This window comes from Sapajus apella, unplaced genomic scaffold, assembly GCF_009761245.1.
Source record: "Sapajus apella isolate SASKATOON/1434 unplaced genomic scaffold, GSC_monkey_1.0 scaffold6, whole genome shotgun sequence".
Lineage (NCBI taxonomy): Eukaryota > Metazoa > Chordata > Mammalia > Primates > Cebidae > Sapajus > Sapajus apella.
The window spans coordinates 74,636,953-74,651,749 of NW_022436946.1; the positions used below are offsets into that span (position 1 = coordinate 74,636,953).

Here is a 14,797-nt window from a genome sequence, read left to right on the forward strand (position 1 = left end):
AAGAAAAAAGAAAAAAGCACTTTTAGCATGGAAAATTATAGTTAATAAAAAGAGTACGGTACATTTGAAAATTACTAAGAAAGGCTGAGTGCCGTGGCTCACACCTGTAATCCCAGCACTTTGGGAGGCAAAGGAGGGTGGAACACCTGGGATCAGATATTTGAGACCAGCCTGGCCAACATGGCAAAACCCCATCTCTACTAAAAATACAAAAATTAGCCGGGCATGGTGGCACATGCCTGTAATCCCAGCTACTCAGGAGGATGAGGCAGGAGACTCGCTTGAACCCCAAGAGGCGGAGGTTGCAGTGAGCCAAGATCCTGCCACTGCACTCTAGCCTGGGTGACAGAGAGAGACTCCGTCAAAAAAAAAAAAAAATTGCTAAGAGAGCAAATTTCAAATGTTCCCCCCAACAAAAAACAGTTAAATATTTGAGGTGATTAATACGTTAACCAGCTTGATTTAATTATTCCATATTGTATTCATAAATGATAATATCACTTTGTATTCCACAAATTTACACAACTATAAATTGTCAATTTTTGAAAAGTACTTTTATGTTATGGAAAGCAACTAGGAGAGGTGACTGAAGTCAGTGGGTAACTTCCTACTGTAAAGGTTACTCATATCCTGCACAGAGTACTGCTCTAGGCAGCAGTACTCAACCTTTGGTCACCTGAATCACTTGTGAAAGCTTTTTAAGATATACATGACCAAGCCATAGCCCAAGCAATTCTGACTTAGTAGGGTTAGAGTAGAGCCCAGATGTTTGTGTATTTAGAGAGCTCCTTACAAGATTCTGATATTCACCAGTGGTGGAGAGCCACAGAAGCCAGAAGTTCCGCTCTTAGGAATAACTCCTTTCTCCAGCCATGGTAGAGTGAGGCCTTGCCACTCAAAGTGTGGTCTGGAAGCCAAAAGTATCACCAACATCTAGGATCTTGTTAGAAATACAGATTCCCAGGCCCTGCTCCAGACCTACTAAACCAGAATTTGCTTTTAAACAAGACTCCCAGTTGATTCTTACACACATTGAAGACTGAGAAGAACTAGTCTAGGATACATAATTTGCCAGCCTTCATAATATAATCAGTTGTTCGGGCCAACTAAAAAAAATTTTTTATTGTACTTTAGGTTCTGGGGTACATGTGCAGATCATGCAGGATTATCACATAGGTACGCACATGACAATGTGGTTTCCTGCCTCCATCCCCTCGTCACATCATCCTGATACCAAAACCCAGCAGAGACTCAACAAAAAAAGAAAACTTCAGGTCAATATCCATGATGAACATAGATGCAAAAATCTTCAATAAAATACTGGCAAACCAACTAAAAATTTTTGAAATCTCTTCTCATTAGGACTCAATAAGAAAATACATCTTTAAGGAACAACATATATGATCAGATACAATGAAACCAACAGATGGTGGTATCCTCTATTCTTACCAATTGCAGTGATCTGAACTCTTTCACTGCCAGTCACTGTATTAGCAGGAAATGAGAAACTCAAAGTTTTCAGGGTACTCTGTAGCCTATTGCCAGTCAAGTCTAATAAGACGGATTGTGAATATAATTTTTCTATTCCTTCAGCCTGTTGAATAAAAGGAACACAATTAACATGGTCTCTACTCATATATTTACAGAGAACTATACACAGATACGAGCACAAACAACTGACCTGTTGTGTCTGAGGTTTGTGTATGGCTAAATAAGCACCTACCATTTCTTCTTCTGTTTTCTTTAAATTAGATATTTTATTTAAACAAGTAACACATTTGTTTCACAGAAAGAGTTTTTCCTGTTAGTTGGTATTACAACAAATTACCATAACTTTAATTAATTTTTCCTACTTTTAGATTTTCTCACAAAGTCATTAACTGAAATGTGCTTTTTAACAGGATTTACACTTAATTGGCACCATTTCCATGGAACTGAATTAAATCTGATGACACAGTGCCTACCACTTTGTTATTCTTACTTCAAATCCGTTAGTAAGTTCTAGTCAAATTAGATAAGACATCTCATGGACTGACCACGAAAATGACAAGAAGAAGATGAAAATGTAAGGAGAAAACCCTTTCAGGCAGTTGCTTATCCAAAGAGCAGGGGATTAAATGCCTTGATCAAAATCATACTTGGCAAAACCGACGTTCAAACACAGGGTTGCCTCACCCCAGAATACAAGTGTTTAGTCACTATGCTCATTGTCTTTCTGTTTAGAATATCTTTGGAAAAATATATATATATAAATCTCTTTTACCTTCACTGAAAAATTCCAAAATTTTAAATCTACAAATTGACTTGACCGTGTTTTCACAGGATCGCAACATAACACAGTCTGTAGATGTAACTGACTATAAAAGAGTTGTTCGTCTTTATAGTCACGTTCCTGACTAAAGTTAAAGAGGAAATTGGCAATTATTTCTAAAACATATATATGATTATTTTTACAAACAGATGAGAAAATGATTAGGCATTATGAGAAAGGTAAAATGATGGCCTACTAGACATGCCAAAAAATTTAACCAAGAGAAAAAAAAACTTCTGCTTCCTTTTTAAATATGTATTTCTACTTCACTTATTTCAGACATCAAATATTCACCTTTACGAAAATCATCTGGGTGATAGCATCAGAAGCAGTGGGTGAAAGAGCCGTGACTGTGATAGGAATTTCTCCCAGATGTGTCGGCTTGATGGGAAAAAGAACAGTTGCCCCATCCTCACTGGGAACCAGAATGGTCTGCTGGTGGCCTGTGGCATTTATTTCATTTGAAGTCATTAGAATATCAAATTTGTCACTTTTCTCAACAATTACCTTAACCTGAAAGAAAAAAAATAAATCAAAGCTCTTGTATAATAAATGTTCTTCAGTGAAGTGCTCTTTTATCACCACTTTAAGTGCTGTTCAATCTATGGGGCTCAAGACCAGAGAAGAGATGAGACAAAGATTCAGCCAAGGAGAGTTTCAAAGGGTATCAGGAAAATTTTCACTTATTTTCTATGATTTCCCCTCAACCTCAAGATGCATGGGGAGAGGACACTCTTCAGCCCCATTTCTAGTCCTCCCACTAATATTAAATTCTCTCACTATCTGACACCATTAGGTGGTAAGGATGTGCACAGAAAGGTTATTTTGTATATTGATTTCACCACGAGCTTGATTTAACTATGCCATCCTGGGACATACTGGTCCCATTAGAAAAATATGAAGAAAACATCATGAAAAATTATTGAATTCATTGAAGTCGCTGTAAAAACTATTCCAATGAAAGTACAACTCAGACATTAGTCCTGAAGCATATCTTGGTTGTAAACTTTTGTAAATTATCCCAAAGTTGCCAGCTCATCAAAAATAGCATTTCTCTAGGCTTTACATTTTATAAATTATTTTTCCATTGACGTTTTCCTCTGCTTCTCAGAATATTGTTTGTGGGTATAATAATTACCATTCCCATTTTACAGATGAGGAACAACAATTAAGTCATTTGCTGGTAAAAGGTAGATTGGACAAATTCAGGCCTTTTGGCTCTAGTTCTTGTTACTGGGTTAAAAAGTAAAATTAAAAAATAAAAAAAAATTACTTCCCACATTGTCAGCCAAATATGCCAATAAAAAGCTTAAAAATTAAAATTTTAATTTAAAAAAATCACTCTATATATAAAGTGCCTAAAGAGATTATAGCATTTTCATGTATGTAATAAAGTTAATTATATATCCCTACTTATTCTTGGGAGAGAAAAATCAATCATTTGGTTAACATACTGTGGGCACAACACAAAAAGTGGACCTAACTCCTGCCTCCCAGGGAAATGACTAGCTAAGAAATACAAGGTACATGAATCCAATAGCGTATCCTTGAAAATATAACCATGGAGATTACGAACATAACAGAATGGTGGTCGGGTGCAGTGGCTCATGCCTGTAATCCCAGCAATTTGGGAGGCTGAGGCAGGCAGATCACTTGAGGCCAGGAGTTCAAGATCAGCCTGGCCAACATGGAAAAGCTCTGTGTCTATTAAAAATACAAAAAATTAGCCTGGCTTGGTGGTGCACACTTGTAATCCCAGCTACTCGGAGGCTGAGGCAGGAGAATTGCCTGAACCTGGGAGGCTAAAGTTGCAGTGAGCCAAGATCCCACCATTGCACTCCAGCCTAAGAGACAAAGCAAGACTCTGTCTCCAAAAAAAAAAAAACTGCAGTGGGCACAGAGTGGCAGGGAGACATGGCCACACATTCTAGATGTGGGAAAAACCAGGGGGAAATGCAGGGAGGCAGGAAAGAAAAAGGCATGCTTCAGAGACAATAAAGAACTTTCCTGGTGAAAGCGAAAAACCTATGCTGAAAATTCAAGGAGGGAAGGTGTAGACATGCTAATGATGTCCTTAGACATTAATTAGCAGAAGAAATCACTGGCAAGATATATCTATTTTCAGTCTCCCAGAAATGGATAAAGTGCTTAGAATCCCAAATGCCCAGACACTACACAACCCAATCCCTTCACGCTACCCCCATTTTTTCCTGAATGTAAATGATCAACAAAAGCTTGAATATATTACCTCAGTGGCATCTTTCAAATAATTGAATATAGTTACTTCCAAAGCAAATTCTTCACCTCTGATAACAGAGTAGGGAAGATTCAAAAAAATGAAAAATGGTTGGAAGGCTTGCAGCTGGAAAGAATACAATGAATACATATTTTCATTCAGGTCAAAATTCTTCACATTTTATGCAATTAAATACAATCTTTATAAAACCTTTGAAGTTTTTAACTTCACCTAGAAATGTCTACCAACGGAAAGCAAACAGCAACTTATCACAAATGAATGATGGCAAATTGACTTATGTTACTTAACCTAATAATCTCTATACTTTATTAAGTGCCTACTAGTACAAGCACTTAACATAAATTATTTTGTTTGGTCATTACAACCTCATGAGATTAGTGTTAGGCTCCTATTTTATAGAAAAGAAAATTAAATTTTAGAGATCTTTGTAACTAGTACAAATTCATATTGTTGGCAAGTAGAGGAGCCAGAACTAGAACGCAGCCTGTCTAATCCCAAAGCAATTTGCTCTTCTTTCAAATCGACTCTACCAGTCTGCTTTAAAAACCCTGCCAAATCCAACAGCCCCTGTTCTAGAATGCGACATCTAAATACATGTGCTTGTTGACTAAATTTAAAGAGGAAATTGGCAATTATTTCTAAAACATATATATGATTTATTTTTACATACAGATGAGAAAATGTGTGGGATACGTGAATACATGTGCTTCCTCCTCAGTGATCCAATTCTGATATTGTTGGCCAAGTCCCACCCCAGCATCTAAAACTAAACCTGGATTAGTTTAGGCCAGTGGTTTTGCAGTAGTAACTCCCTCTAGACTTTATCTGGACATTTGTGAAAGTGCCTTAGATTGTCACCATGACACGAAGGTGCTATCAGCAGTTACTGGGTTACAGTCTGCAATACTGAGGATAGTTCCAGACAGTTAAAAATCGCCGTGTTCTCATGATTCTTGAATGTCCCTTCAGACATTCATGTAGTTGAATTGCCTGTTTATAATGGCCTGAGCTTACAATCTAATTCTAATTTCTATATAAACCCAAAGCATTTTTCAATGTACACTGAATTTTTCATGAATACACTTATTTTGTAAATCAAAATTACCATTTCAAAGGAGACAATTCATTTCATTTCAAACAAGACAACTGCAACTTGTTTTATTTGTACCTTTACCAAAAATTGGTCACCATTTTGAAAATGCATACCACCACAGGCAGCATCACTCAAGGTTTTTGACTTACTGAAACAATACACATGTATCAAACTGTATTTGTAGCTGTTACATGCAGGGTGGTTCTATGCACAGCATAAATATTTCAGTACATGGCTATGTCTGGTCACTTACATACTGAAATACATATTATTTTCTTATACATTACTTTCCTTTTATTTCTCCTTAGTCTTTTACTTAGGGCATACTGATTTTTTCTTCTTTTTTTTTAATTGTACTTTAGGTTCTGGGGTACATGTGCAGATCATGCAGGATTGTTGTATAGGTACACACACGGCAATGTGGTTTGCTGCCTTCCTCCCCATCACCTATATCTGGCATTTCTCCCCATGTTATCCCTCCCCATCTCCCCATCCCCACTGCTGTCCCTCCCTTGGCCCCCCCACCAACAGACCCCAGTGTGTGATGCTCCCTTCCCTATGTCCCTGCATTCTCAATGTTCAGCATCTGCCTATGAGTGAGAATATGAGGTGTTTTATTTTCTGTTCTTGTGTCAGTTTGCTGAGAATGATGGTTTCCAGATTTATCCACGTCCCTACAAAGGACACGAACTCATCATTTTTCATGGCTGCATAGTATTCCGTGGTGTATATGTGCCACATTTTCCTTGTCCAGTCTATTGTCGATGGGCATTTGTGTTGGTTCCAGGTCTTTGCTATTGTAAACAGTGCCACTATGAACTTACATGTGCATGTGTCTTTACAATAGAATGATTTATAACCCTTTGGCTATATACCCAGCAATGGGATTGCTGGGTCAAATGGAATTTCTATTTCTAGGTCCTTGGGATGCGCCACACTGTCTTCCACAATGGTTGAACTAATTTACACTCCCATCAACGGTGTAAAAGTGTTCCTATTTCTCCACATCCTCTCCAGCATGTGTTGTCTCCAGGTTATTTAATGATTGCCATTCTAACTGGCGTAAGGTGGTATCTCAATGTGGTTTTGATTTGCATTTCTCTAATAATCACATACCGATGTTTTTTAGAAAGTTGTATATACAGGTGTCTTATACTTTCTATGAATTTCATCTGGGGATGGTAAAAAGGCAACACAAAATGTCTGTTATAAAAGGGGGCTTCAGGTAAAATTAAAGTGAGAGCTACTGGTCTAAGGCCACTCATGGTCATTATATTCCTCCCGCAAGTGACTGGTTTAGGAAACAATATATGATGCAATTTGACTAAAAGACATGATGGAATACTGGCTAGGGAACAACTTGAGAAGTTCTGTTCATTCTTGATGAGGACACATGAAAAGACCCACTCTCTCTCCTCTCCTCTCTCTTTCTCTTGCTCTCTCTCTCTTCCGGCCTTTGGAGATGGTTAGTTCAGGTCAATAATAAACTTTTCTACCCAAATCTTAATATGGACTTTGCACATTTAGCAGTTTATATAGCTATATAGCTATATTATATTCTCAAATATAAAACAGATAAATAGCAAAGACAAAGCCAAGGAATCTCTAAACTGTGATAAATATAAGAAATCTTTTTTAAAAAAATCCACGGAGGAGCTGACACTCTGTTAGCTTAATGTCACCGTAACATTGATAAGCAGCCCTTCAATACAGTACCTCCACTGGAGTAGTTGTTAGTCCAAGACCCAGGTCATCAGAGACCACAAAACCAGTAGCCACCCAAGAGGTGATGGAATCAGGTACAGTTACTTCAAATTCTTGGTAAATCCTGGAACTGAAGTCAAGATAATAATCATAAACATCACAAAACCAAGAACTGATATATTTCTAAATAAGGCAACATAATCTAAACTATGTTTGGAAGAATTTCAGTTTTTCACATTAAACATATCTGAATTTAAAACCATTTAAAAGATTTAAGTATAAAATAGTAGATCCCAACTTCTCAAAGAATAGGTCATCATAAGGTCATAATACTGCATATTGATCCATATTCTAATAAAAATCTTCCTGCAATATTTACATCTTCTGAATAAACATTTCTTCCACAAATTTTGTGTAGATAAGAAATACACATTTTCAAACTTAATTCTAATTTTTTCTCTAAATTTGCAGAAAAGTTTTTATCTGTATCCCTGTCAATGCTGTTATTTGTTTCTTGAGATTTCACGCATGTGTTAACTCAATTATCTTTAAACAGCTGACTATAAAATACTACGTGGATTTCATGATTTACCTGCTCGATTATCAGGCCAGGTAGTACGTGGTTTATCAGCTAAGCTGAATTCCTTCCACCACCCATGCCCCTTGTCCCTGTGACTCCCAGGAATGTTTTGTGAGGAACAGCGTTCAGTTAGCAGCATTGTCAGGGGTCGCAGGAGGTAATCATGAGTGCTTCCCACCCTGTGACAACAAATGTACTCCCAGCAATTTTTCTCTAACAAGAATCACGAAACTTCAAGGAAGTTAAAATTACCCTTCATTCAAAAAAGGCCTGTCTTCTCATTGATGAGAGCTTCTTGCCATAATTTGTGTGTGGCTTTATCAAAAACTGCATTTAGATTCAATAAACGTAATTTCCAAAAAAAAATTTTCAGACTACTTAGTTCTTAGTTACACTATGCTTGTACTTAAACATTAGAAAGAGGGCAAAGCTTCTTTAAAACAAACACTAAACAAAATATATATGGGCAAAGAACTTTATACATTTTTACCCCATGTTGGTGTCTAGCCAAATCCAAGTCTCTGGAAAATGTTTTCGGACACGTGGACTGCTATCCAAAGAAAAGCCATTAATATCTATTATATGTCCTTCAGTTTCATCCATAAACCTTTCAGCATACTCTGGATGGTCATCTATAGATAAACATTAATAATAATTAGAAAAACAGCCACCAGAGAGAATGAATTGTAAACTCCATGCACATGACAAATGTTGATCACTTGAGAAGGTGTTCAGAGACATAATGTCTCTGAAGAAGGTTTTCAGAAAAGGTAAAGGATGCAGTAAGTATTATTGGCAATTGAATGGGCATTACAGTAGGCATTAGGAAGAATTTGATACATAAAAAAGAACAAAGATGGGTAAAAGCTGAGACTAACAAGTGGAAAAAGATGCTTGGAACATTGTCTAGGATAGAAGGTTATATGAGGAAAGCTAAATGTACCACATATCTTTAATATAGAGAGATCATAATGACTTCATGACATCTTCAAGACTATAACATTGTCTTTTAAGTTTCAGGACAGAGGATCAGATGTCCTATTGCAGCAAGAACCAGCCCAAAGAAACTCCAGGGCTTGGCACGGAATAACAGAAATCCTGACAGAAACAGGGAATTCAGGGATAGAAACTGACAGTTCTAGAAGCCTTTCAAGATGATATTAGTATAATTTTACCTGAAAGAAAAGAGAATCCCTTCTAAGGTTAACCATTCTAATTTATACATTTCCTTCAGTCAAAACATTTTATAACTTCTTTCTAAAAGCACACTTATAATTATTTGGTAGCCAACTCTATTTAGCATTCCAAGAAACTAAGATGTGAAGATATGACCCATCCAGGAAGAACTCAGATTGATGAGGATTGTGTGTGTGAGTGTGTATGTGTGTGTGTGTCTCTGTGTGTGTGTCTGTGTGTGTGTACCAGAATACCTTATGGCATGATGGCATCTGGGCTATTTTTGAACTTCAAAAAGCTACAGAACAAAAACATTTCAAAAATATGTTGCTCCTTTTAAATAATTCCAAAAGAATAGCACAGTTTGTGATACAAATTGGAGGCACAGCAGCTTCCAATATGTCCAAAAATATAACTACATCAAAGAATTACCGAGAGAAAATGGAAAGCATTCACTTCAAAGATCTAAACAGGAGCTCAGGTGAGCATTCCATGTCATGGCCCAGATATACTTCCAAGTACATTAAACTCCAAACATTTTAGGACAAGAGAATGGAAAAATGAAAATCGCAACCTCTATGCTCATCTAGAAAATATCCATACCTATATAAGTAATGTTGAATATCAGGTAAAAGACCAATACAAGTATGTCACCATATATTACTTACAAACACCATCAATATAATCCTCCCTGAGGTCTGCATCAGTCAGTACCCAGAGTCCACATTCCTAAAAAGAATAATTTTAATTTTATTTTAAAACACAAACTTATATGCTCCCTAAATTATCAAAGCAGTCTCCCACTCTCTTGACTCACTTTTGCTCATTTTTGAGAGTGTTGGTAAACACATGCACATACATTCAATCTCACTCAAACACACACACACACACACACACACACACACTCATGCATAAAGAGCCATTTCAAAGTCAAGTAAATATATATGAAATATATTTATATGGCAATATATACACATAAAGAAAAAAATTATTTGTTTAATGTCAATTCCATTAACTTTTCCAATGGTGAATTGTTCTGTTTGCTTTTAAAACTCGAAAGATGATTATCTTTCCATTTCAAATACAACTCACATAACATTGCACTTCAGTGACAGATTTAATAAAAGCTTAACATCTCAAAATGATCACTAATTCTGAAAGTTTGCAATAGTAAAAACTAGTAATATCTTTTCAATATAGCAAACAAAACATACCTGAAAGACTGCAAAAGAACTCATGAACATGCCTAAATAATATCCTGTGTTATAAAGTTCCAACTCATGGACCACCTAAGGAGAAGATAAGACATACAGAATGAATGGATTTATAGCAACCTTCCACAACACTTCTTACAAGTAACTTAGATAACTTAGCCTTCATGTTTATCAACTTTGAAAATGACGCAAATTGAGGAGCAATGAATATGTAATTGCTTTATTCATCATTCAATCAGCCAAAATTGCATTTCTTATTTACCCTTACTTTTACTCTGTTCAGCAATCCAGAGTTCCTAAAAAGTCCGGACTTCAGTTCTGCCAGGGAGAACTTACAGTTGCTGTTTCACAAGACCAACACGCAGAGGTCAGCATTAAAAAGGACCCACACTTTTGGCAAAGACAAACAGGTTAACTTTGTTGAAGATTAATATAAACTCTGCAAAATGTCACTGACCTAACTTTTTTAAAAAATATGAAGAAGCAATTTATAAAAGTAGAAATATGTTATTAATAAGCAGAAAAATATTCAGCCTCACTGACAGTCAAAGCAATGCAAACGGCACATCCATGAGATACAGTTTTTTCTAAAATGAGATATTTGCATGTACCCCATTAGCAATGCTTTTTTTTTTTTAAGAACAGTACTCATTGCTAGCAAAAGTCTGTAAAACAGGCTAAAAGAGTGGGTAAAACTGGCAGTTCCACAAAAAATTCAACATAGAACTAGAATACAACCCAGTAATTCTACTCCTAGGCTTATACCCAAAAGAACTGAAAACAACTCCAAGAGACACTTGTATGCCACTGCTTATTGCAGCATTAGTCACAACAGCCAAAAAAGGTGGAAACAACCAGTGCCCATCAACAGAAAAACTGATAAACAAAATGTGGTGTATGTACACGATACAATACTATTCAGCTATAAAAAGAAGTTTTGATACATGCTACAACATGGGAGAACCTTGAAAACACTGTGCAAAGTGAAATAAGCCAGACACAAGAGGGCAAATATTATATAATTTTATTTATGTGAAATATCTAGAACAGGCAAATTCATAGACAGTAGACTAGAGTTGCCAAGGGCTGGAGGGAGGGGGAAATGAGTAGATATTGTTTAATGATTACAGAGTCTCTGTCTGGAGCCATGAAAATGTTTTGGAAATATTGGTTATGGTTACACAAAATTTTGAAGTAATTAATGTCACTGAATTAAATACTTAAAATGGTAAAAATAGCAAATTTTATTTCATTTATATTTAACTACAATAAAAAAATTAAAGTATCACACCTTTTCAGGTAATGATTTTGATACTTCTCCCTAATTTACATTAGCATTAACCAGACAAATTAAGACAAAGTCGGAATTAAAAATCACACAAAAAAATCTAAGTACAAGCTGAAAAACACACTCTAGCATAAAATTAAACACCTGCAACCACTATTTCTGCAATGCTAACAACAACCACAGCTACATCTACAGTAAGCAACTAGAACAGGCACCAATAAGAACATAATCAGAAAAAAATTTCATAATGTCTCAACAAGTTGGCAAGACAATGGAGCCAGAGCCAGGCATAATAAAGAGAAAAGCCTTCAGTTCCATGACTCTAACTCTGTCACAAATTACAAATACAGGGAAATTTGCTTCTGCTCTTGCTCAGACACCAATTCATAGAACTATTCAAGAAGCAGCATTTAAACAGTAGTTATCAGCACAAGATGCTGATAAGGATGCCCTCTCTCCACGCTCCCATTCAATACAGTACTGGAAGTTCTGGCCAGGGAAATCAGGCAAAAGGAAGAAATAAAGGGCATCCAAATAGGAAGAGAGGAAGTCAAACTATTCCTGTTTGCAGATGACATAATCCTATTTCTAGAAAACCCCATAGTCTCAGCCCAAAAGCTTCTTAAACTGACTAAACAACTTCAGCAAAGCCTCAAGATACAAAATTGATGTGCAAAAATCACTAGCATTCCTATACACCAAAAACATGCAAGCAGAGAGCCAAATCAGAAGTAAGCACCCATTCACAACTGCCAGGAAAAGAATAAAACATTTATGAATATAGCTAACTAGGGAGGTAAAAGATCTCTACAAGGGGAACTACAAACCACTGCTCAAAGAAATCAGAGATGAACAAACCAATGGAAAAACATCCCATGCTCATTAATGGGAAGAACAAATATTGTTAAAATGTCCATACTGTCCAAAGCAATTTATGCATTAAATGCTATTCCTGTTAAACTACTACATTCTTCTCAGAGCTAGAGAAAACTATTTTAAAATTCATACGGAACCAAAAAAGTGCTCGTATAGCTAAGGCAATCCTAAGCAAAAAAAAACAAAGCTGGAGCCATCACGCTACCTAACTTCAAACTATACTACAAGGCTACAGTAATCAAAACAGCATGGTACTGGTACAAAAAACAGACACATAGACCAATGGAACAGAATAGAGAACGCAGAAATAAGACTGCACATCTATAACTATCTGATCTTCAACAAACCTGACAAAAACAAGGAATGGGGTAAGGATTCCCTTTTCAATAAATGGTGCTGGGAAAGTTGGGTAGCCATATGCAGAAGATTGAAACTGGATCCCTCCCTTACACCTTATACAAAAATTAACTCAAGGTGGATTAAAAATTTAAATGTAAAGCCCAAAACTATAAAAATCCTGGAAGACAACCTGGCAATACTATTCAGGATATAGGCGCAGGCAAAGATTTCATAATGAAGATGTCAAAAGCAATTGCGACAAAAGCAAAAATTGACAAATGGGATCAAATTAAATGAAAGAGATTCTGCACCGCAAAAGAAACTATCAAGGGAGTAAGCAACCTACAGAATGGGAGAAAATTTTTGCAAACTATGCATCTGACAAAGGTCTAATATGCAGCATCTATAAGGAACTTAAACAAATTTACAAGAAAAAAAAGTGGGCAAGGATATGAACAGACACTTTTCAAAAGAAGTCATACATGTGGCCTACAATCATATGAGAAAAAGTGCAACATCACTGATCATTAGAGAAATGCAAATCAAAACCACAATGAGGCCAGGCACAGTGGCTCACACTGTAATCCCAGCACTTTGGGAGGCCAAAGCAGGAGGATCACTTGAGGTCAGGAGTTTGAGACCAGTCTACCCAACATGGTGAAACCCTGTCTCTATTAACCTACAAAAATCAGCTGGGCATGGTGGCTCACACCTGTAATCCCAGCTACTCAGGAGGCTGAGCCAGGAAAATCGCTGGAACCCAGGAGGTAGAGGTTGCAGTGGGCCAAAATCAAGTCACTGCACTCCAGCATCCTGGGTGACAGAATGAGACTCTGTCTAAAAAAAAAAAAAGCTGAATGAGATATATGTCTCACACCAGTCAGAATGGATGGCTATCATTTAAAAGTTAAAAAATGGCAGATGCCGGTGAGGTTGTGGAGAAAAAGGAACTCATACACTGTTGGTAGGAGTGTTAATTAATTCAGCCATTGTACAAGACAATGTGGCAATTTCTTAAAGACCTAAAGACAGAAATACCAGTTGACCCAACAATCCCACTATTGGGTATATATCCAAAGGAATATAAATCATTCTATTATAAAGACATATGTATGCATATGTTCACTGCAGCACTATTCACAATAGCAAAGACACGGAATCAACCTAAATGCCTGTCAATGATAGGCTGGATTAAAAAAATATGGTACATATGCACCATGGAATACTACACAGCCATAAAGGACAAGATCATTTCCTTTGCAGGTACATGGATGGAGCTGGAGGCCATTATCCTTAGCAAACTAATCCAGGAACAGAAAACCAAACACCACATTTTCACTTTTAAGTGGGAGTTAAATGATAAGAACACATGGACACATAGAGAGGAGCAATACACAGTGGACCTGTCAGGGGGTGGAGGGTGGGAAGAGGGAGAGGATCAGGAAAAATAACTATTGAATACTAGGCTTAATACCTGGGTGATGAAATAATCTACACAACAAACCATCATGACACAAGTTTACCTATGTAACAAATCTGCACGTGTACCCCTGAACTTAAAAGTTTAAATAAACAAATAAACAAACGATAGTTACAGAGGTGAGGGGGGAAGGAAGAGGAAATGAAAAGATGGAGATGAAAGGACAAAAAACCGCAGATATCTGAAACGAAAAAAATGCAGTGATATCTATAACATGAGAGATACAGTTAATAGAATTGTATGATATTTGGAGTTTTCGGTAAATAGATTTTAACTGCTTTTGTCACAAAAATGTAGCTATGCAAAATGATAAATATGTAAATTTGTTCCACTACAGTAACCATTATACTGCCTATATGTATTCCATAACATCATGTTGCAAACCTCAAATATACACAGTAAAATTTATTTTTAAAAAAGGAAAAAAGAAAAAGCAGCATCTATCTGATAAAGAAATCTTCCTGTTCTCGGTGGCTCAA

General features: G+C 36.5%; 1 protein-coding gene across 1 annotated transcript in view; it reads right to left on the reverse strand.

The window, feature by feature from the left end:
- Positions 1-14,797, reverse strand: part of CD109 (CD109 molecule) — a 140,020-nt gene that overhangs the window by 43,076 nt on the left and 82,147 nt on the right. Inside the window, exons 16-22 of the mRNA XM_032275500.1 lie at positions 10,336-10,410; positions 9,790-9,850; positions 8,436-8,577; positions 7,378-7,495; positions 4,560-4,673; positions 2,606-2,824; positions 1,450-1,594 (exon numbers count right to left, since the gene is read on the reverse strand). Of these exons, the coding sequence (XP_032131391.1) occupies positions 1,450-1,594; positions 2,606-2,824; positions 4,560-4,673; positions 7,378-7,495; positions 8,436-8,577; positions 9,790-9,850; positions 10,336-10,410 (874 nt within the window). The remainder of the gene's footprint in view (positions 1-1,449; positions 1,595-2,605; positions 2,825-4,559; positions 4,674-7,377; positions 7,496-8,435; positions 8,578-9,789; positions 9,851-10,335; positions 10,411-14,797) is intronic.